At 38.4% G+C, this 24,577-nt stretch overlaps 1 protein-coding gene across 1 annotated transcript in view; it reads left to right on the forward strand.

Moving 5' to 3' along the window:
• The window catches only part of P5CDh1 (delta-1-Pyrroline-5-carboxylate dehydrogenase 1), a 241,063-nt gene that overhangs the window by 169,358 nt on the left and 47,128 nt on the right, over positions 1–24,577 (forward strand). The window contains exons 10-11 of the mRNA XM_067141060.2: positions 2,452–2,640; positions 16,147–16,265. Coding sequence (XP_066997161.1) covers positions 2,452–2,640; positions 16,147–16,265 — 308 coding nt within the window. The remainder of the gene's footprint in view (positions 1–2,451; positions 2,641–16,146; positions 16,266–24,577) is intronic.

Consider the following 24,577-nt stretch of genomic DNA (forward strand, 5'->3'; position numbering starts at 1 on the left):
CCATGTCATTCATTTCATCCCCCCCAACTCCTGTGACGAGGTTGAGGTCAGAAAGGGCATCTGGTAGTAAAAACTTGGTACAAAGTTTCGTTTTATTTCATACCCTACCCTTTAGAGAAATACGACAAGGTTTGGACATACTTAGGTTACATCATTTTACATTTATATTATGCAAATTTATTTCATATTTATTATTTAAGCGCAGCTTTTTGTTGTAATTTAGGCTTTTTATTTCTTGCATTCATCTTATGGCATTATGTACTGTCTATTTTATCTAAGTTATATTATCAGTATCATAATCTCATTTACATGCAAGTTTGAAAAGTTACTGTTTGCAGTTTCTCCTCTAGTTGCTGTAAAATTATGTGGTTAAGTGTAAGGGAGGTCTGTTAGCCCTAAATTTGCCTGAAGCAACCGTTATTTAACATGCACTGATTTCTAGTGCTACAAAACCTTCCTGTCTACATACTCTAACGAAAATCATGTTTATCAGTTCTAAAAGAAACAGTGTCCCTCATGTTTATGTAATGGAATCAACCCTGTCTCACAAGTCTCGTATCATTTTATAGTTTTACTCGTCAATTCTACAATATTTCTTAATCACACATTAAATTGCATTGATGTTCAGGTAAGGAATATAGTGTGAAATATAAAATTCTACGAACAGGAAACATCGCAAGCCAAAAATATTTGGCTGCTTTCTTCAATGGTGGAGGATGGAGAATGAATTGTGAGAACCTCTGATAAGCACTATATGCTGTCGGAAGGAGTAGTTACGAGAAGAGAAGGAGGGGAAGAGCAGTTATTTTATTTTTTGGCTAGGTGCTGGCCTTTCTACTATCTCTCAGCCTCCTCCACCCTCTGTCCTCCTTCCCTTATGTATATGCTGGGTATCTGAAAATAAGTTATAGAAATTGTAAGAGTACGTAGTGTTCTAAAACAAAAATTGATTTCTAGTGTATTTTATTTCCACCTAGTGAAAGCACACCAGAATATTGACAAAGAAATTTAAGTTCAGTCATGAGCAACTTCTTTGTTAGCCTATGCAGTACGTGACTGGCCAAGCTCTTGTGCTTGATAACCGTGGGCAGTCCGATACCATAGCACACTGACGTGTCGCTCACTCACATTCAACCTTGCTAGTAATGGTGGCACATCACAGAGCAGCAACTGATCATCATTCCCAGATAATGTAACGTCTTTCTGATTATCATGCACTAAGTTATCCTGGACCAACTGGCATACAAAACTGAAATTCCAGTAGTAAAACTCCTCCTGGTTTCAACAAGATCAGTGCATTTTTTTAATGAAGCATATCGGTAAACACTGTGCATTTCATACACGTCAAGAGTTCTCCGCACTGCAAAAATAATTACTGAAATTATATAGCCACATAACTTAAGTTTTGTAATATAAGTAAACATTGCAAGCACGTCCTGTGGTATTGGCAGGTATTGAAGGTGAAGTTTAAAACAGAGTATCCTAGGATATAGGCTAATAAAACTGAGTCCAACGTAGATCCATAAGTTGTATGTGTGTTTTGATAGGTGTTAATCAAAATATACACCACTATTAATGCCAAACATCATCTTTACATTATTTAGATTTCCTGACTTGGAGTCCTTAGGCCATTCAGGAGATATGTTTGATTTCTGTTCATTGTTCATGTATCGTGCAAACTGTGAATAATATTTTTATTTCATTTTTGTAGTGCGTTTCACCTGGCGTAGGGCACAAGCGTAAAAACTTACAGGAAATCATGCTTTAAGTTTCTCTTTCCCAATGCCCAACTTGTCCACTCCCCTCCCCTACATATGTTGAATCACTCAGTGCACTCTACTGTATTGCTTTCCAACTGTACAGCACATGTAAACAGTCAATACTGTGCAATCCTCAGTCGCACACTCATGTCTGTACTCTGTTTTTGCATACCCAATGCATTTTATTTACGAATTTTGAATGCTAACATTAACACTCTTCATCACTAACATTCTGTTGCGAATTCAGTGCACTACATCACAGGATGAAAGGGATATGAACCAGTTACCCCTGGTAACCAAACAGTTTAGGAAAAAATGGATGACGGATGCTCTCGTACATTATTGAGTTTATTATTTCCATAAATTTTTTGTAACATTTTCAGACATGCTGTATAATTAATTTTATTGATTTACTAAGTATCTGTTTTTGATGTGATGTGATGATGTAAATTTGAATTTATGAATTCAAGACTATTGGCCCACTTGAAGTAATTTGTTGCTGTTTACTGTTCATACTTTTACTTTGACAGATATTTCAGCACAGAGTTTATTGTAATTTAGCATGTTATTTCATGCATTCATCTTATAACATTACATATTGCCTAACATTTTGTTTCATCTTGGTTATATATGATGAACTTAAAAACATTCTGGTTTCATGTCTTGCAGTAATAATTTTTTTGAATTTCAGTGTTGGATACTTCATTGAGCCAACTATAATTGAATGTAAAAATCCTTGTGATGCAATCATGACAACAGAATTGTTCGGACCAGTGCTGTCTGTCTATGTGTACAAAGATAAAGAGGTGAATGCTACGTTGGGGCTGGTTGGTTCTTCGACACAGTATGCGCTCACTGGAGCAGTTTTTGCACAGGATGAGTAAGTTCACACATGTCATTTGAAGTTTTAATTTAGATGTAATTTCAGCAAATAATTATTATGTTTATACTTTTCATAGTTATTTGAATACATCCAATCTGGTTGGTATTTATGTTAATATGGAAACAAAGCAACTGTCCTTATGATGACACAATTTCATAACGTTATGTATTATGTCACTGAGCAAGTTGGCTATGTGGTACAGGTTGTGTAGCTGTAACAACAAGCTAGATAGAAGACTATAGAGCGACTGTTGCACCGCCGCATAGCAGGGGGAGAGGTGAAACTCCCATGTGGCGCGTCCCAGGTGGTGGATAGGGGGGTCCTAACCGGCTTGCCGGCGGACTTGAGGGAAATAAAATACCTCTCACGGACCAAACACACAACCCCCTGTGGGTGGGGGGCGCAGACGAAGAATACGCCCACAGTATCCCCTGCTTGTCGTAAGAGGAGACTAAAAGGGGCGACCAAGGGATGATTGGGTAAGAACCATGAAACTACTTGTGATTAGTACCACCACGCGGGGAACACCTTGGGTCTCTATTACTTGCGCGTAGTACCGCTATGTTAGGTACCAAATAGGTTTGTGATTAGTAGCACGCAGGAGCACCAAGCGGTCAGGCTATTATGATACCTGTGATTAGTAGCACTATATACACGGAACACCATGGGATAATACGTGTCCCTGTGGTTAGTACACTTATGTGATGAAAACCATAGGTTTGCATGGCCTGCAGTGCTAATCACAAAGTTTACACAAGGAGTAATTTTTAATACCACCTATTCAATACAATTTATTCCACTATTGTGTGGTCAAATACACACAGAAATTACCAGAATTTTAAAAGTACATGTTTCGCCCACTTTTTGTTGGGCATCATCAGCCTCGTTCCATCTTAAAACACACACTGATCTGAGGAATCTTAACAAATGACATAAAACTTATTAATGAACACTTAATCGTATTGATACTGTGGTTGCATAATAATTACAGTACAAAAATATTGAATAAAATAAGTACACATACTTAAATCACTTTGAAAAGTTAAAACATTCATGTAAAAGTAATTGTCACATTGTATTTTAAAAATAATTCATGTGTGACACAGAAATGGATCTTTTTGATAAAAAGCTTGAACAATATATATCACGCCTGGGGAACAGATTATCAAAACCAAGGCTTCACAGGATAAGAATAGCATTTTCGACAAATGCTTCAATGTTTACTAGCGCTTCTCAGTATACTGCAATTTTTATCCAACATTCCAAGATGTCTTAATCTATACAGTCTCCAATTCGGCTATGTATTTTCAACCTAATTGTAAATATCAGACTTCAGGCAACACACAAAATCAAGATAGACACCGCAAGCGGTCCTGACCACGTAATCGTCCGAGCTATTAAAAACAGCACGATTTCAGAGATAATCACAATCATCGCGACTAGAATGCTAACAACTGGGTTAGTACCATCGACTTTCAAGAAAGCCCGTACAGTTCTGGTTCATAAAGGATGTGACGTAAATAATCCCAGTAACTGGCATCCAATTACTATATGCTCGGTTATTAGACGAGTCATCGAGAAAGTTCTTGATAAACAGCTTCGGAACTACATTGTGTTTCATGACAAAATCAAAGGGGTTTCTCCAATACAACCGGTACTTACATAAATACCTCAATTTTGGAAGCCGCTTTACAGCACACTAGGCAAGAAAAGAACGATGCATGCGTTATATTTCTCGACGTTCGCAAAGCTTTTGATAACGTCGGACATGTGCACCTCCAGAGCACACTGAGTCGGTCGGAGTGCCCGAAAAACTGACTAGACTGATAATTGCTCTACAAGAGGGAAATGCAACACAGATACAGACACGAAAACAGGGAACAAAACCCATCAAAATTAATCGCGGTGTGCTTCAAGGCTCCCCTTTGTCACTGGCATTATTTAACATCACTACCAATCATTGTGGAAGAACTATCTGAAGATTCTTTAGCAAGGAATTACGGTTACTCGATTGCAAACGAGGAGCCTAACCTCACTATAATGTGTTTCGCCGACGATACGGTAATATTTGGGAAAAACACTGAATCTGCTGCCGAACTAGCCAGGATCGCCATAGAAAGATTTAAGGAACTTGGCCTGGACATCAGCGCTTCAAAATCAGCTTGTCTTTCTATCAAGAAAGGTCAGCTAAGGGAGGAGAATATCATCATCATCATCACCTTATTTACCCACTCCAAGTTACTCCCCTAAACAAGATACCTCAAACTTTTCTATCAGACGCAGATAAAATATTAAAGAGTGGAACTAAAGAATTATTACAACTACCAGCAGACGTTCCGGATCGCATGGTATGCACTGAAAGGAAGTATAAAGGCCTCGGTTTGTTTCGCGCCATTTGGGAAGCCAAACTACAGCATATTAACATCTGTAATAAATTATCGCTTGCAAATAATGGTTACATTAATTCAACTAGGAACTTGGAACAGGAACTTACAATTCGTTTGCAAGATCTAGGCATAGAAATGAATGATAGAGTTATGTCCAAAAATAGCCATCTTCCCAATGTAAGGAAGGTCCGACAGATACTGCGAGATAGAGAAGTTCAGTCATGGACGAAGTTGCCGCACAAAGGAAAGGGCGTTGGACTCTTCCAGGAATACACGCCAGGGAACAAATGGATAAGAGATCACCGAGGCTTATCCTATGCGGAATGGAGAGAGGCCATCAAGATGACAGCGAATGTGTGCGCTGTTCACTCCGTGCCAGGAAGGTCCCAGGACAACACCCTCTGTTGGCGTTGCAATGGAGAGCACGAAACTCTTGCCCATGTCCTGGGAGCCTGCCCTCACAGGGAGTTATTGAGAAATTCCCGCCATCATACAGAACGACACATGATTGCAACCTCGCTGAGGGATCACGGTTTCACGGTGCACGAAGAGGTCTCTGGCCTAGTTACCGACGGGAGTAACAGGCATATTGACATGATAGCCTTTCAACCAGCTAGCAAGCAAGTACTAATCTTAGATCCCGCAGTGCGCTTAGTCGCACGTTGATCAGGCCGAAGAGGTGGACACCGAAAAGAAGTCAATTTACCAGCCAACTGTAAACTACTATAAAGATAAATATCACCTAGACAATATTTCCGTCCATGGACTCTGCTAGAGGCACAATCCCTAAATTTCTTGTACAGCTATGGGATTCTCTCGGTCTCAGCCGGACACTACTTCAAGACATCGCTGTCGCCACAATACGAGGTTCAGTAACCATACTCCGCAGTCATCTATATAACATCTGAAGAACCGTATTTGCAATTTTATTCCTGAGCCTTGTGGTGATTTTTCTACCTGGCACACTAGCAAAGTCAACAGTAACTTAGAAGACAAAATACTGTGTAGTCGACATACTTTGTCCTTGTGGCAGCCTCCGCATGGGGGAAGTTGTAATAATAACAGACGTGCCAAGTCTTCCGATTTGAGCGGGAGACTCCCGATTTTTCATCATTCTTCCCAATCGCCGGGTCCAGTCTCCCGAATTTCAAGCAATAACCATAATTTTCGTATTATTTTAAACTCCCGCGGATTTCCTCGCTCTATCGATATATGGCTGAGTATGGCTGGTCGATAGTTCTAATGATGATACCAGATGGCAGTACGGGGCACAGTGGCCAGTCATGTGCTGCTCTTTTGTCTATAATAGTCATTCTCTTTGCAAGCGAGTCAAGCGAGTAACATTCTCTTTGGAGTAATCTAACCTCAGAAGTAGCACACCATAGTCGTTCTACCCAGGGCAAGACCTGCAGAAGTGCTCGTGTTGTGCCTTAATATTTGTTTTGGCCAAAATGTCAAAAAAAGAAATATGATGCAGTGTTTAAAATTGCTTGTAGGGAAGAGTTTCCGTGTTTGAGTGAATCCAGAAAGGGACCAACGTTCACATTTTGTACTATATGTAGGTGTGATTTTTCAGTTGTGCATGGCGGGAAATGCGTCATACTCAAGCATATGCGAACGAAAAAACATAAGGAGAGTGTCCAGTGTGTAGAAAGAAACCAGAAACTGAACTTTTCATGTAAAAACCAAGATATAAATCCTGTGACGAATGCCGAGGCGTTATTTACGTCATTTATAGCAGAACATAACCTGCCTGTAAATTGTGCCGATCCACGCGGGACCTTTGTTTCGCAAAATGTTTCCTGATTCGGAAATCGCTAAACGATATGGGTGTGCTAGAACGAAACAGCGGCTATCATTACAGAAATGTGCATGGAAGAAAGGGCGAAAATTGTATCACTTTTGCAGGTGAATGCATTTTCTGTTGCTACTGATGGTAGCAATAAAAGCGACTTGAAGATATATCCCATTGTTGTAACATTTTTTAGGCCTGAACTCAATGAAATTCAGAGTTGTCTACTCCCTGTGCCGAATTTAGAAGGGGATGCTACTGGAGCTAACATTGCCAATCTTTTGCTCTCAACCTTTTGGGAATTCTGCATTCCATTAAAAAACTGCCTAGCTCTTAGTACTGTTAATGCTCCAGTAATGGTAGGATTAAATAATGGTATGGCAGGATGTTTGAAGCGGGAAAATAGTAACATAATCATCGTAGGCTGCTCTTGTCACCTAATTAATCTTGCTGCCGAGAAGGGTGCGGCGTGCTTGCCCATAAATGTAGATGAAAGTATAATTGATATATTTTATTATCTGGAAAGAAGTGCAAAGAGGAAAGAAAAGTTCAGAGAATTTCAGACTTTACACAACACGGAGATCGGGAAAATTCTGAAGCATGTGCCTACTCGATGGTTATCACTAAGAAGGTGTTTAGATAGGATTTTGCTGCAGTGGGACCCTTTGATTACATTATTCAGGAGCAAAATTGTGAGTAAGGATTCTGAGATGGGAACTTTGAAGACTTACAAAATTCCTAAGCACAGTTTAAGTGCAGATGTGTCTTGTTTGTCTGAAAAGGTTAAGGATTGTCATAACATTTCACCTCACTCCTCAGTTAAAAGGAAAACCCAGTCATCAGTTTCACTAAAAAAATGAAACTATTTATGACACTAAGAGCCATGCATTGTCACGTGAAGAACGACTTTTCATGTTCCTTCCATCAAATTTACATAAGTCTTTTTGCCTTTTCCCCTCAAGTTTTATGGATATCTTTGAGAATCCAAACGTAGCTCTTCAGTCAAGTATGCTGCACATCAACTTATTGAGGTCAGTTTTGGAGGAACTATTGAAGAATGTGATGACAAGGTTTGTGAAACCAGTCATTATTAAAAGATCCTTCTCTCTTCTTGATGTAGATTATCATACTCCAGCAAATCAAAAAGATGATTGTGATCTGATGATAGGGAACTCTGCGTTTGTTTTAGTGAACACCTTGAAGTCGGAGGAAAAATGCATATTATTTAAGTCTGTTAGAAAGTGTTTCTCATCATCGTGTGACTACATGGTACACAAATTTCCATTCAAAGATGCAGTTTTAATTAATTAATGCGTAAGTTGCAAATATTTCTGCTATAAGTAAGGCATCATTTTCTAGGCCTGAATTTTTCATTAAAAGTGTCTGAACATTTTTACTAGTAAAACGGAACATTTGGATAAAGAAACTGATCGTTCTGCACTCCCAGTTCTGTAACTTTCAGCTCGAAGAAACAGACCTGGAAAAAGGAAGAATTGATGTTCAATGGGCATTGGTAGGTCAGATGAAATCAGTTGATGGTGTACTTAAATGTGACACTTTCTAAGGTGTTGCTTGCTATTTTATCAATTCCACATAGCAGTGTAGAATGTGAAAGGATTTTTAGCAGAGTCAGACAAAAACACAGTTCAGATCCTTGCTGTCTGAACAAATTTTGGAGAAACTTTTAACCTTGAAATCAGTTCAGCAAGGCAAGTGCTGTGAGCAAAAATTTAGTTCCGAGTTTCTGAAGAGGGCTAAGTTAGCTACTGGTGTGTTGAACAACAATGAGTCGTAATGGGATCACCATGTTGAAGGATGAGAAGTCACATATTCTTACAGTTCAGGTATGTCCAGTATTTAGTATTCACATGTAAATGGTGAAAAATATATATGTATCGGCAAATAGAATTGTTAATGTATTTAATTATAATGAATTTGTACATGTTGTGCCATCAGTGATGTCGTAATACGTCGCGATTCACTGCAAAATTTCTCCTGATTTTTCACGTTTGAAAGTTGGCATGTCTGTAATAATAATAATAATAATAATAATAATAATAATAATAATAGGTGGTATTAAAAATTACTCCTTGTGTAAACTTTGTGATTAGCTATTTTCAATACGGAATAATGACGAGAATAATGGTTTGTAATGTTGCAGTGCTGTCGTGCAGCTATGTCGCGCCATCGTTTAACCCCTCGGCGTCACAGCTATTTAAAGAGCTTCCTACCCCATGGCCGGATGAGATTTCAACTATGCGAGACTGAAATACATTGATTCACTTCAAGCATTACTACAAGTATAAGAGTAGCCCGATGTTCATGAAATTTGGAATTTCTTATGATACAACTATGTACATGCAGATTATAATATAATTTTTTCACATACATTAGTAATTTACTGTAGTTTCATGTGAGAGAGTTCGAAGCACTCTTCGAGACAGAGACCCACGTCACACTCCTGGCAGCAGTACCCCGAAGTCTTCTTTTTGCCGTGTTTTGAACACATGATACGTCTCTGAGGTTTGGATTTCTCACTCTTGGGTACTAATTTCCTGATAAAATGTCTTTCCTGCAACTTAGGAACTGTATTATCTGATGCGCGCCAGCCTTGAATATTTTGTTCCCCGTCCGAGTGAGCGTATTTTGTAAACAAACCTTCCACCAGCTGAACCCAATAAGATAACTGCTCAATGTTTGTCTCTGTGACTTGTCTGAATATTATTAGAGAATTCAGGAATCCAAATTCACTGTTGAAAACTCTCCTTTGACCTGTATAATTATCTATAGTCTCCCACACGAAATTTCCAAGTACTGGTTCCTCCTCATCATCACTCTCATCATTTACCACTGCATCTGCCACAGCCACATCATCTGTTTCATTATCACTGCTGCTCATACTGTCACTACTACTTCCTACTAAACTTTCGTCTGAATTATAGAATATTTAAAGAATGTTTCTGTCAGCCAAACCACGGCTGGAGCTAGCCATTGAGCGATCCGCGTCACACGGACTGTTGAAGCTGCAGCGAGACCGAAAGCAGCAGGACAAAGCTGAATGAGGGGAATAACAGTTATGACAGATCAAACCAACTCGATATATATTTCAGATAAAAGGTCGAGGCATTGTCTTTCTAACTAGATATATACCATGCACAACTGGTTCTCGTATCGTATGACAGAAAGCAGCACTAACTGATGCCTACACAGAGCGCTCGTGGAGAGTTTCAAAAATATTACAAGCCAAGAAGAAAAGACAAACATAATAAATAAACCAAACTCTCAATGCACAAATAGAGCAAAGAACATCACGCGAAAAGACAAACATCACAGATCATCCTTTCTTTATTTTATTCTGCGGGAAAAAATGAAGCAAACAGACTTTCGATAAAAAACAGAGATTAGTGCTCAGACTTACTATACAAATATTTATCCTTGCAAAAACGACATTTTAATGATCTTCAATTCTTACTTTACAACACTGATAAACCCCAAAATTTCTTCTTGGAAACAAAAACTCTTTGCGCTATAGCCGTTAATGCGAAACCATGTATGTGACTATACCACATATAGAGGTCGGTGCTGAGGGGTTAATCAACAATACATCAGCTGGTGTAGACTCATTGCTTTGTTCAACAAAGCGCAAAGCAATCTGGAATAATGAAACTATTTCTTTTGTTACTACTGAACTGAGAACTGTATAGAGTAATGTGATTACATTAGATGGATAGATAGATAGATAGATAGATAGATAGATAGATAGATAGATATGATTTGTTTTAACTGGCAAAGTTAGGGACACGTGTCCCTGTCTTACACTTAACCAGTGAAATACATAATTAACATAAAAATATACAACATACTGAATAAATGAAAAGAGACTGAAACAAATTACTATGGTACTATGCTATCCTGCTGTACATAAAATAACTATTATAATACACAATATAAATTAACATTTTGCTTCCTACGAAGAAATTAACATACAACAAAGAACGAATTACAATTTCAATAATGATAATAATAATATAGATAAACCTACTAATATTTAAAATTAATTTGTCCAATTCCAGAAATATATCACATTGACGAATGTTACAGTTTTCATGTGTTTACTGTGGGTGAAAAACATTGCAAAATGGGGATAGGGATAAGGATAACTATGCAGGAAACCACAGCTGAGTACTTTCTAACACTATTGAATAATAATAATAATAATAATAATAATAATGATAATAGTCTAATAATGATAATAAGAAGAGGAAGAAGAAGAAGACTGTCGCACTACGAGCTCGTTTCATAGAGATATTTTGAACACATACTTTTAAATCTTCCGTGGTACTGTAATTAAAGTGTGTGGTACTGTATTTTAATACAAATTGGAAATCAATCTTACCTCCAGTGCATTAAATCCATCATCTGCTGTAACTCAATTCTTAGAACTGCCATTGTCAAAGTCGGAGTTGTCTGCTTCAACCCTTGGCAGTAACACAGAATCCACTATTTCTTGGTCTGTTAGATAAAGTTCAGCATCATCTGATTGTAACCTCTCATTCACCTCACGCCGGTTAAAATTCTCACATCCTGGAATTTGTTTCATCATCTCTTGCAAGTTATCATTTTCCTCATTCTTTGAAAAAATCTTTTCATACAATTTGTTCCAGGAATTACAAAGAATCACTGATGTAATCTTTTCCCAGGATTGGGCACACCAATAAATCACATGTTTCTTCAACAAATCCATAAGACTTTTACTGGATAATTCACAATCACTCAGAATAGATCATAGTAGAAACGCACGATAATGGTGTTTGAATGCTTCCAGAACACCCTGGTCTATGGGTTGAACTAAGGTTGTCATATTAGGGGGCAGAAACTGAACAACGTAACCACTTTCCAACTTCCGTGGATGTGTTGGGGGCATTGTCAGTCAACAAAATTGCTTTTCTGGGTAATCCCTTAGACTTGAAAATATATTCAACGCTTAGTACAAACTTTTGAAAGAACTGTTCTTCGAAAAGTTGCGATGACATTCAGGCACTTTTTTGAACCCTATGATAAACTGGTAAGGCACATTAGTGGCAGCCTATATGTGCTTGAAGCATTAGCACATGCTAAAACCATAATCCTCTCCTCTACTTTTCTTTTTGTGACCTGGTGCAGATTTTTGTTTTATTGGTGCTAAGGATGTTTTTGGCAACATTATAAAATTTAACCCTGTTTCGTCAGTCCTTCTCTGATCTCAAATTCTGTTTTAAAAACATCAACACCCAGTGGTCCGCGGAAAGCTTCTCGCCGCTTAGATGTAACTGACGTATGCCATATCTATTTTTAAATTTTATCTAGCCATCCTGAACTAGCCTTGAAGTCCTTTCCATCAGTCCCTAACTTTGTAGCCAATAATGTAGCCTTCTCTTGAATTATAGGAGCAGATAACAGTATTCCTCTTTCACGTTGTTGTGTAAGCCAAAGAAATACTGCTTTGTTTACTTTTTCTTACCCACCCTCTTTCATAGTTTTGCAGTTTGGTATTCAATTAATTTAGATCTTGTCTTTACCCAGTCCGCCACTGTTGACACACCAGCTCCATAATCTGCAGCAACATTTCACAATATCGCACCATTTTCCACCTGTCTCACTGCTTCGATTTTTTTTTTTTTTTGATGCTTACAACAACACGTTTTTGTTTAGTTTACATCATTCAGTAAGCACGCACTTGCCACTGTACATTTAACACAACTGATTACTGTACGTTGCTACTGTATTTCAATAGAAACCAGTCCAGATTCCTGGAATGGCGTTGGTAGAATAAGATAAGATACAGTACCGTTATGAGCACGTAGTTCATGTTGCAATGGGGTAAGAAAAGCATTGGAACTACAGTATAGAACTGCAAGGCCAGTGGAGCGACCTTGGGTGAAAGATCAACATGAATGGAGAAGGGTCGCTGGACTTCTCTGGTTTCCTAACAGAAGCTACAGTATATAGTCCGAGCAGTGAACAAGATGAAACTCCTGCAACTGAAGCAACATTAACCGCAGGCTACATAATGTTCATGACAAATAATACAGTAATAATAATAATGATAATAATCATTCCTGCTTGTTCAAGAAAAAATGTAACGTGTAGCGAGCTAGGGTGTAAGAAACTGTTTTGTTTTATGCTTACACATGCATTCTGGCATAAGTCATAATATAAAAATAGGGTTTGCCTAGTAGCTCTCAGCACACATAGCAAGAGTATTACTAGGAACGAGAGGGTAAAAACAAAATATTAAAGTAACTAGCTAGATTAAACTTTTTCTCACATGCAATTTGTTTATCTCATACTTGACAAAAAAAGTTTGCCATCTGTTGTGTAATCCATTGGTGCACAGTCCTCGACCCACTGTCTTAAAAGCGCACTTTTAGAAATGTTATTGTGTTTCGCTTGCAGAATACACCGCAGTTTCCTTGCAGGAAACAACTCTGACTATGCAATATATGCAGTTCCTCCATGCATGAGCAATCTTTACAAGATTATTCATGGTCAGAAGAAGATACCTATTATGTGGTACCTCGCTAGTCACTAGTAAGGAGAACTGTATGTTCTGTGGAAATCGAAAATAATAATATTACAGTATTATGTTTAAAAACATTCAGTATACGGACAATAAATGCCAAAATTAATAAAGTATCAATTGATACCGTAAATATTCAGTTTTTATGCTTTAAAAAATTTTCATGTATGCACAAAACATGCCAAAATCATTCATTATGCATCAGTATCATAAATATGCAGTTACATGTACTATAAAACTTAACGTACAGAAAGATGTGCAGTTAAAGTACTCCGAACTTCGCTTCCATATCATAGGTAAAAACAGGCGGAAGATGCATTTGCATACAAATCCAATGTCTACTCATCACAGTTATAAATCGTCGAAGTGACTGTACATTTCCCTGTTGTAGTACACTGTAGTTTCAATTTCAAACCACCCAGTTTTGTCTATTTGGATCTTCATAGAACTGAAACATTGAAATCAGACCTTGTCACACTATATCATGATATTTTGGAAAGTAAAAAAAAAAAAGTCCTGAAAATGGAGGGGGGTTGTGGAGTTGTACTTTCTCTTAAAACAATCATCACCACCACCAAACAGATTTGCCTCCCCATCCCCACAGTATAAATCCAATCAAAAATATTGACACTTCCCACAAAAGGACCATCTGCTGAAAACAATATTGAAAGAAAAGAGCTCTGTTATAAGAACACCTTAACTTCATGCAGAATGATGCAACATCATGTACTTTATTTCCTCTACTAAGAGCTACATGAGGCTCATATACAGCTAGACAATAACGTACAATTTGTAGCAATCATTTTGATAATGGCAAACATTTAAATAGTGGCACCCTTTAATTTGATTATGCAATATGCTTAAGTTTCTGGACTAGCATTATCTATATATGGTATTCTAGTTCAAAACAATGTTTTTTATTTATACTCTACCTTTATAGCTTTTCGTTGACTTTACCTTTGATGTTGACATCCTGTTCACTTTATTTAAACACACATCATTACTTTTCGAAGAGCTGGAGCTGTACCTTGATTAAGGTCATGTCTGCTTCCTCTCACTCCTAGCCCTTTCCTATGCCATCATCGCCATAAGACCTATCTGTGTTGGTTGCAATGTAAAGCAGATTGTAACATATATATGTATATTTATAGTAATGCAAGCAAGACCTTGTAGCAAGATTTAAAATTTCACCAGGCAAGACTGTGACCGATTGTTAACACCAGACTCGCATTTCAACATGTAAGACTTGACTGCCAACATTTGGTGACCTCGGCTTATATGTGAACATCCTTCTCCCTTTCACTGCTGCTGCCGGTCTCCAGCTTCCGTGTAGCATGTCCATGCTGCCCAATTAGAGGAGATATTTCCTTCACTGAGCGACGAGCGGCCACTCCTTGAAACATTTCTGCACTGATTTAAACAGGTTTTTGAGCCACCTTCATTAGTGATTCATCCAAACTTCCCAATGTTACTGTTTACTGCCTCCAAATAGCTGTGATTTCCTTAGCACTATACACAATATTTAACAGACAAAATTCAGTATTGACAACCTTCCAGCTTATTATGTAACATATACAATGAATTAAAATTGATGAGTAAAGTTATATGCATCTTAAGGACTGTCACAACATGCATTGCTATCATGGTTGAATCACCTCTCCCATTGACAATCACTGCCTCTCTTGGTTCCATCAGTGACAAAGATGTAACTGTGTCCTGGCACCCAACTCTTTATTATCCCTTTTGAGCAAGATCCCACTGTATACTTTTTTGTCCCTACATTTTTCATACCAGAATATTATTACAGCACTGAGTTCCTATCATTTTACTTATTTTTATTCCAGAAAATTAAAATTAAGAGAATTGAATGGTTTTCCCTGATTTACATTTTACAATGCACTCTGTTTCATTTAGGAAAATTTGTTGCATACGTTTAATAATACACTTGTAAAAAGAAATACTAGAAAGTTACCTGTGAAGTGAAAAGTATATCTAAGAAAATGAAATTGTTTTAGTTACTAGTAACTTGTAAAGACAGAGTTTCAAGTGAGTTCCAAGTATATGATGGCATACAAACCCATAAATCCTTTTGAGGGCTCTGATTGCCTTACGACACTCCAGAGAATCATAGAAATAAACTTAAAAACATTTTTATTCAGACCTTGAACATATTATTAATAAATTCCCAGTTTTGTTGTTTGTTACACCCTCCTCAATAATGGGGAGAGCTTACAAATTATCATCAGTAGAAAAATCATGTGTATTCAACATGAATCAAACCATAGCTAAAGGAGTGAAATTTAATAAAATAAAAAAAATACTAAATTGAAGGTGTTCAGCATCAAAGACAACTTTGTCAGTGCATGCATTTTTTTAATATCTGGTGACAAGTGTTATACTTTCAGGTATAATCCTGATTGGAAGATATCATTTGAAGACAAAAAGTACGTGGATATAAAACTTGGGTTATTGGTTGTTTAAGGTATTTCTTGAACAGTGATCCCAGTCCAATATGTTTTTAATGCTTGTCAATGGAAAACTCTCCCTATGAGTTTATTATCCCTTCCACAATAATACTATCATCAAATAACTATTATCACATTCTCTGGTTGATTCAGTATAGGTAGGAGTATCCATGTATTCCATGAAACAGTGTGCTAGTAAAATAGTGACAAAGTAGTAATGAATACTTATCTTTAATACATTTTGTTCACTGTACTTATTTGTCAGTTTAAGTAACACAGCTTTTTGTTTGTCCTTTCCAGAGGTTTCCTAAAATTTGCTGTTGAGGATTTGAGGATGACAGCTGGTAATTTCTATGTAAATGACAAATCGACTGGGTCTGTTGTAGGCCAACAACCCTTTGGTGGTGCTAGGCTTTCAGGTTTGTAATATTTTCAGTTATTGCTCTTGAAGTTTTGAAGTTACCAGGTATAATATGAAATTTATACAATCTAAATTCTCCCATTTTAGTGTTAACAAAACTGAGTGGGTACTTTTCATCCCATTTTTATTGGCTTACTCAGTTTCACTAGTCAACAGCCATTTTTCATCTGATACATCAGTTTTCTGCCTTTAGAAATGCTGTGATGTAAAACTTTAGGATTTGCATTAAAATCTTCAGTTTCTTATTTTTTTTTTTTGTAGCTGTTGAAAGAAAATGCTGTGGAAAAGAAATAAGATATTGTGAGGAAAGCAATAGAGCCAAACAAACAGTTGTTTGATCTAAAAGAAAATAGAACTTAGGAAATAGGAAATAACCTGCAAATCAGGCTGTAGGGAATCTTTTTTTGATGTGTAATGAGGATTCAAGTTAAATCATTAGATATTTGGAAATTCATATGAAAGGAATTTCAAAAAGTATGTATGCATCGTAAAAAAGTAGTCAATGATATAGTTTTGAATCTCGGAATTAATTCGGGGTAAGGATTTCGATTTAAAATAAAGGAAATTAATTTCCTCATCCCGAGGTGGTGCAGCTTGTCTTAAGCACACCCCAGGTGGTGAGCTACTTGATGATGGTATTTACACTTCAAAAATGGAGAGGATGGTAAATAAGCTCAATTGTCTTTAACCAACAGGAGTGGATGAGATTCAAGCAGAAATGCTGAAATGTACTTGAAAGCCAACAATAAAATAGCTTCACCAAGTGATAGGATTACACTGGAAAAAAATATCTGCATATGTGACAACAGTAATTCACTATCAAGAGAACAGGAGGGATCACAGCAGCTACTGAGGTATATCTTCGATGAGTATACAGGCAAAGTGCAGGTATTTTTGGAAAGAGCTCTACTGAGCTGAAATGCATATAATGCAATCTATATAATTTTAATGAAGTCTCATTTACTTCTATAGCTGACTACAGTACTCTTTGATGGATTTTTATGGTGGGTTGCATAGTCATTGCGCATCATTTAGTAGTATATTATATATCAAATTATTGCTTGTCTGGCCAGTTACCCGCTTTGGTAATGAGTAGACCTTACAGCTAGCGTCCAGTGCCAAGTGTCGAGCGGCGGTAAATAAACTGATCCCCTAAGGGGACCAGCAGCTTTGTGCAGATGAGTTCCCTTACATGCAGTGATAGTCCCCTCAGTGTAGGAAATGACACTGGAACCCATCAAGCAGAGTTGCAAAAGTGTACTCCATGTTAGAAGCGGCCTGATCATCTGCTGGCAGTAGCTCTAATATGCCTTTGGAGTGACCCCATTGTAATAACATAACAGCCTAAAATGAAAATTTTACCTTTATATCAGCCTCAGAAAGGACTAGGGTGTTCCCTGGAAGCAACGCTCAGTTCTTATGCTGGGGGAACTGTGAGAAGTGGGTGACCAGTAGAGAGCATAATGAAGGTGGGAATAATCAACCTCATTACACTTTCCAGTTAAGGATGGAAAATGGAGTAAAGGATTTCATGTGAGTGTGTGTGAGTGCAGTGCAATGCAATGGTGGGATGCAACAAACACACGAACAAAAAAGAAAATGGTTATGACTGAGGGAGTTGGCCATGTGGTTAGGGTCATGCAGCTGTGAGCTTGCATTCGGGAGATAGTGGGTTTGAACCCCACTGACAGCAGCCCTGAAGATGGTTTTCTGTGGTTTCCCATTTTCACACCACACAAATGCTGGGGTTGTACCTTAATGCCACAGCCGCTTCCTTCCCACTCCTAGCCCTTTCCTACCCCATCATTGCCATAAGATCTGTCTTTATTGGTGCAACGAAAAGCAAATTGTAAAAAAATGGAATGGGCATGGAAACTGGAATTAAAAAAGAGGGAGCAGTTTATGGATTTTTGTGTGAGAAATGGTTCAAGTGTGGACAATACATGGTTCAGGAAGAAGAATAGTAAAATGATTACAAGATATGGATGGACAAACAAAATGAGGACGACAGTAATTGATTACTTGTTGGTGGAAAGGGCAAATCGTAGACGTTTCGTACATGTAAGAGCCATGCCAGTAGTAGCATTTGATGGAGACCATAGAATAGTGGTGGCAAAAACAAAAGTAGGAAAAATAGTGAAAATGAGACAAATAACAGAGAAGAAAATATAAGTATGGAAATTAAAAGTTCATCATCATTGATTTTCCGCTCCAGCAAGCCGGGTGCGGGTGTACACGAGCCTCTTCCAGTTTGTCCTCTCCATCCACAGCTGATGTTCTAACTTTTGCTGCCAATTTACATCACGTTTGGCAAGGTCTCTGAAAATTTGCTTTTCCCAACTATCACGAGCCCTCCCTCTGTGCGTCTTAGCAACAACATTCCTAATTGGAGCCATCCTTCATATATGCACATACCATCGTAATCTGCTTAATTCTAAGATTTCCAACAGAATCCTGTCCAATCCAAGTTGTTGCCAAATACTTTCATTCCTAGTGCTTGTATAACCTCATCCATTATAGTAATGAAGAGAAATGTTGATAGACAACTTCCTTGTTGGACTCCGCTCTTGGTTTCGAAACAATTTGACCTCCCTCCTTGCATTTGCACACAGCTCTTTGTCTCTCAATATAGTTGTTTTACTTGAGGTATAATCTCATCTGGCACTTCTTTACGTCTCAGACATTCCCATATGTGCTTATGTGGTACATGATCATATGCCTTCTCAATATCCATGAATACAACTATAGCTGTTCTTTTCCTATCCCAGTATTTTTCTAAGAGCCTTCTTATAAAACAAAAAAAATGAGGTCTGGCATTGATCTGTTCGCTCTAAATCCATGGTGCTCTTCTTCAAGTTCAGGTTCAACAAATTTTCTGATATTTCTCTCCGGGATGGTCTCATATTTTTAACCCATAAGATAGAAGGTTTACACCTCTAGTTGTTACACTTCTTTCGTTCACCCTTCTCAAATAGTGGAATAGTCCTCCTTGTCCCCAGTCACTGGGGATTTTATTTTCTTCCCAAATTCTATTTAGTACTCTGTACAACCATTGTATTCCAGGTTCTCCAAGAGCTTTGATCATGTCCACACTGAACTCATCCAGTCCTGCAGACTTGTTTTTCATTTTACATATTGCTGTCTCCACTTCCAGCCAGGTCAAACTCTCTTAAATTATAATTTATAGGGTTTACCTTGTGTGTTGTCAGTTCTATTACAGTTCAGTAAGTGATTGAAATATCTGTCGAACCCCTCTAATATTTCATTTTCATTTGTAGTTACCTCTCCGTTTGGAAGCTCTACTGTGTTCATATTACTCTTATCATTTTTGTTTTTAACAATGCTATACAGGGGCTTCTTGTGTTTGTCTTGCAACGTCAACTATTCTTTTGGCCTGTAATCATTTTTTCTCTGTAAAATGATAGTTCATCCTCGATTTCACTTCAATTTCCTCGCACTCTGGCACGGTACAAAGCTCTTCTTGCACAATTTGTAACTTTGACAGCAGCCTTTACATCCTCATTCCACCATGCTCTTTCTCTGGATTTTCTTATTTGGCTCTGCCTTCCACATACTCTCTCAGCTGTCTTCACCAATACTCTCCTCAGGTTATCCCATTCCTCATTTGCAGATCTCAGATCATCTTTTGGTAACATCTTCCGAACATTTTCTGGAAACATTTCCTTCGCTCTTGGTTCAGAAAGTCTCCAAGATTTTATTTTTGGTGTTACTTTTGTTGTAGACTTTAGGTCATCTTCTGTTTGTGATATCTACAACCGACAGCCTGGGTCTCCATCCAAATTTTCACTAGCAGTTACTGTGACATCGTTTACAATCTTCCAAACTTCTTGCTCGGCAAGTATATAATCAATCGCGGTTCCATATTGATCGTCCAGACTATATCTTGTGATCTTATGCATGTCCCTTTTTTTGAACCCAGTGTTACTTACAACCATATTGTTCCTCATACAAAGTTCTAGAAGTTGATCGCCTTCTGTCGTCCTATTCCCCATTCCATGAGGACCCAGGGAGGATTCATAGCCCAGTCTGTCTGATCCAACCTGAACATTAAAATCTCCCATTACTGCCAAATTTTCACAATCCATATGCATACCTGCCAACTTTCCCAATTTAGGCAGGAGACTCCAGATTTTCGACAGTTTTTTTTTCCACCTCCCGATTATCTTATTATTTCTCCCGATTTTAGCTTCTTTTTTTTTGTGAACTTCATACATTTCTTTTCAAGTCCCGCCATTTCAGCTTTTTTACGCCAGCGGCTAGAAGTCCTTCGCTCATTGGCCACTTTCAAACGAAATATCGGCGTTTATTAATGCGAGAAATATGTGCGAATTTGCGATGTTTATTCAAACCTGTATATCGCGATGTGTACAGCGATTGTCATTCTCTCATTCTCGCGTGCTATGTTCATCTTTGTTCACACACAGTCTAATAGGGTGTGTGTACATTGCTCGGAATTTTAAAAATGATATTTTTGTACCAGTCTTCACCACAGTAACAAGTGCATGTTTTAATGTTCCATAATGTCTGTATGTATGAATGTATGTACACGCATCACGAGAAAACGGTTGAAGAGAATTTAATGAAAATCGGTATATTAAGTCGGGGAATAAGGCGCTACAATCTAGATCATAAATAATTGTATTCATGCTGAGTGAAATGGTAGTTTAGGGGAAGGCCTAAAATTTAATTCTCAAATGTTTGTTGTTATTGGCCCTATCGATAAATACTACATAATTAAAGTTATATATTATTAAATTTCCTATCATTTATGTCTTAAACAATTTTTCCGTACCAGTTATAACAGAGATATTCAGGAATTTGGATTTTTGTTCCTAAGTCCATATCAGCGCCGAGGTACGAGAAAATGGGTGAAAATCTGTATGTAAAGTCAGAGAATAAGGAACTACCGTCTACGCTATAAATAATTTTATTCACTTTGTTTGGAATGGTAGTTTCGGGGAAGGTGCCAAAAATGTAATTTTTAATTACCGGTACCTATCGTATTGGTCATATCGAAAAGTACTACATAACAGAAGTTATAGATAGTACATTTTCTGATTATTTATGTCTCATTCAGTTTTACCGTACTGACTATAATAATATAAGTGGTGATGGTGATTAAATTGTGAAGATGATTGTAAGAATGAGAAAAAAGCCATGAAAGAACGATAGCTTGAATAATAACACAAGAGGGAGTCATGAAAGAAAGGAGGCCTCATTTCATGTTAGATGCTCTAATATCACAGAGTTGGAAGAAAACTAAATGTGAAGGCCTGCAATACAGAAGGCTCATGATCAACAATAACATTACATTGACCATTGTTCGTTGTCATGTGCTTTGTGTGTGCCATTTATCTGCTGCGTATCTAGTGTAACAGCCTGCCTGAATATTGGGGGGTAGTAGCTGGGGAGTTAGATCTCTCTTCTTTAGCATGCCGTTCCTCTAGTTCATAAATTATCTGATACTGTGTGTAAAAGTTTCAACAAATTTATTTAAAAACCACCATTCCAGTCTCATAATGAGACTCATAGCGTGTAATGAAATGAAATGTCGTATGGCTTTTAGTGCCGGGATATCCCAGGACGGGTTCGGCTCGCCAGGTGCAGGTCTTTTTTACACCCGTAGGCGACCTGCGCGTCGTGATGAGGATGAAATGATGATGAAGACAACACATACACCCAGCCCCCGTGCCAATGGAACTAACCAATTAAGGTCAAAATCCCCGACCCGGCCGGGAATCGAACCCGGGACCCTCTGAACCGAAGGCCAGTACGCTGACCGTTCAGCCAACGAGTCGGACATAATGTGTAATTATTTGATACTACCGGTACGTAACACTATATATATATAATTTATAATTTATTACACACATTGCGTGCAAGTTATTAATTAAACGAAATTAGCATCATTTGCATAGTGTGACAGTCAATGTCCTGTTTTTGCACTCAGTGATATGATACGTGTTGCACGGTCCTCCACATATGGTGCACTGACATCTGTCGGTCGGTGGGGCTGTAGTAGGTTGAACATATTCGGTGATGTAGTCCGTGGGCTGCCACTCTTGTATATAAATGGCGCAGTTGGTAGTTTGCCTTCTTCCATTCGTTTCTTGTCATCGCAGGGGTGGTGAGGAGTCGGATTGATGTCCCTCGCTTTCTGTCGCCTGTCTTCTAGGAATCTGGTGCTTTGTGGTGTTCGTATCAGATTGAGCTTTCATCAGGTCTTCTATAAAGAAGGTTGTGTCTGCCAGGATATACGTTATTCTGTTTTGCGTGTATTTTGAGACGCAGAGCATTCTTTTCAGGTAGGCTGTTTTAATTCCCTCTAATCGCTTCAGATTCGAGTATGTCAGGTGGTTCCATATAATCTGTATGCTGTATGAGGCAATGGGAGCAAACTTTATGTCGAATAGTCTCAGGGCTGTTGTGACGGATAGTAGATTCAGTTTCTTTATCTCGAAAGTCGCCTTTATTGCTCTTGCAGCTCTGTCTTCAATGTGCTTGGAAAAGGCATGTACTGTCACTTGCAGTGCGAGTCCTAGGTACTTGTAGCTTTTGACTATTTCTAGTACTTCTTCCCCGCAAGTGAATCTATCGGTGTTCGCCAAATTTCCTCCTTTTCTGAATTTCATTATTTTTGTCTTTTCCCTATTTATAACTAGGTCATTTTCTTGGGACCACTCTTCCAGTTTGTTTATGGCTTCTTGCAGGGGCTCTCTTCTTTCTGAGAGCAGGATCATGTCATCAGCGTACAACCACATCCTCACTTCTTCTGTTTGTATCCTTTGTATCACATCATGGGTAAGTACGTTAAACATAATGGGGCTTATAGGATCTCCCTGGAGTACTCAGTTTGTTTGCTGGATTCCTTTGGATTGGATTAGGCCATCGTGGATTCTGATTGTATTTTCTCGGATGCTTGCTATGAACTTAAAGATCTGACTTTCTTCGTCTAACACAGGCTTTAGTTTTTCCAGTATTCTATCCCTGTTTACCCCGTCAAAAGCTTGCTTGTAATCAACGAATGCTGCATATGCATGGCATTTGGGTTTAGCCTGGGCTTTGCTTATGAATTGGAGTACGTGTCCCACCGCTTGTATAATTGATCTTCTGGGAGTAAAGCCGTACTGTTCCCGAGGTATAACTGCCATTATGTTGTCGTGGATCTTTTTAAGTAAGATGTTGTTCATTATCTTGAATGGTGCACATTCCAGGGCTATCCCTCTGTAGGATTCTGGGGTGTTCTGTGGTCCTTTCCCTTTGTAGATCACCTTGACCGTCGATTCTCTCCATACTGCAGGTGTGTCCATGATTTCTAGGCACTTGTTGTATAGGGCTGTCCATATCTTAATGGTATATATCATTGATCCTTTCATCAGCTCGTTCGAGATATTGTCTGGGCCAGCTGCCTTTCGAGGTTTGCTCTTTTCAATTGCTTGCCAAACTTTGTCTTCTGTTATTCTTTCTTCTTCCGTTAGCGGGGTACTTTCCTTGGCATGGTATTGCATTTTCTTCTACTGAAGTATATTTGCGATTTGGTTTTCCCATATTGTCATTGAGATACTTGGGGTCACCTTGGTTCTCCGTGGCTCTGGGACTTCTGCCAGGTTTTGCTTCTGCTTCTCGTATTAATTCTTCTTTGGCCGGGGTGTACTGTTGTTTCTTAGCCTTCAGGAGCGAGATATATCTCGTTCTCACATGTACATAGTTGAGCCTTAGAGTGTCGTCGTTAGTGTCTATATTTTTCAGGTCATTCAGTTTTTCAAGGACCAGGTTCCGTGTTGTGTAGCATTCACTGTCGAACCAGGGTTTGCTTTTCCTCTTTGTCGGTTTTGGGGATGCAGACTGCATCAGAGATTCAGTTAGGTTCCTCAGTGCAAGATCAATTTGCCCCTTTCTATTGTGTTCAGTATTTCTTCCACGTTTATGTTCTGAACTAGCAGATCGGGAACTATTTTTCTTGGCGTCCATTGCTGCTAATTTTGTGTGGTTCTCTCCGTCGATATTATCTGGAATTCTGCTATTACTGGGAGATGTTTCCTTATAGGTGTGCCTGCTGACTCTGTGGTGGTAGTTATGGTTTTGAGCTTTAGGTCGTTTCCGCAGTAGAATACAATGTCTATAGTGCTCGAGCCGTTGTGGGAGATGTATGTTTTATCCTGTGCTTCGTTGTTAAGGATGAACCTTTCCTCTTCCAGTAGTTCAAATAGTGCCTCTGATTTGTTGTTTGGTCTGTCTATTCGGCAGTTTAGATCTCCTGCCAGCAGCATGGGAATCTCTGGTTCAGTT

The sequence above is a fragment of the Anabrus simplex genome, chromosome 2 (assembly GCF_040414725.1).
Source record: "Anabrus simplex isolate iqAnaSimp1 chromosome 2, ASM4041472v1, whole genome shotgun sequence".
NCBI classification, from domain to species: Eukaryota; Metazoa; Arthropoda; class Insecta; order Orthoptera; family Tettigoniidae; genus Anabrus; species Anabrus simplex.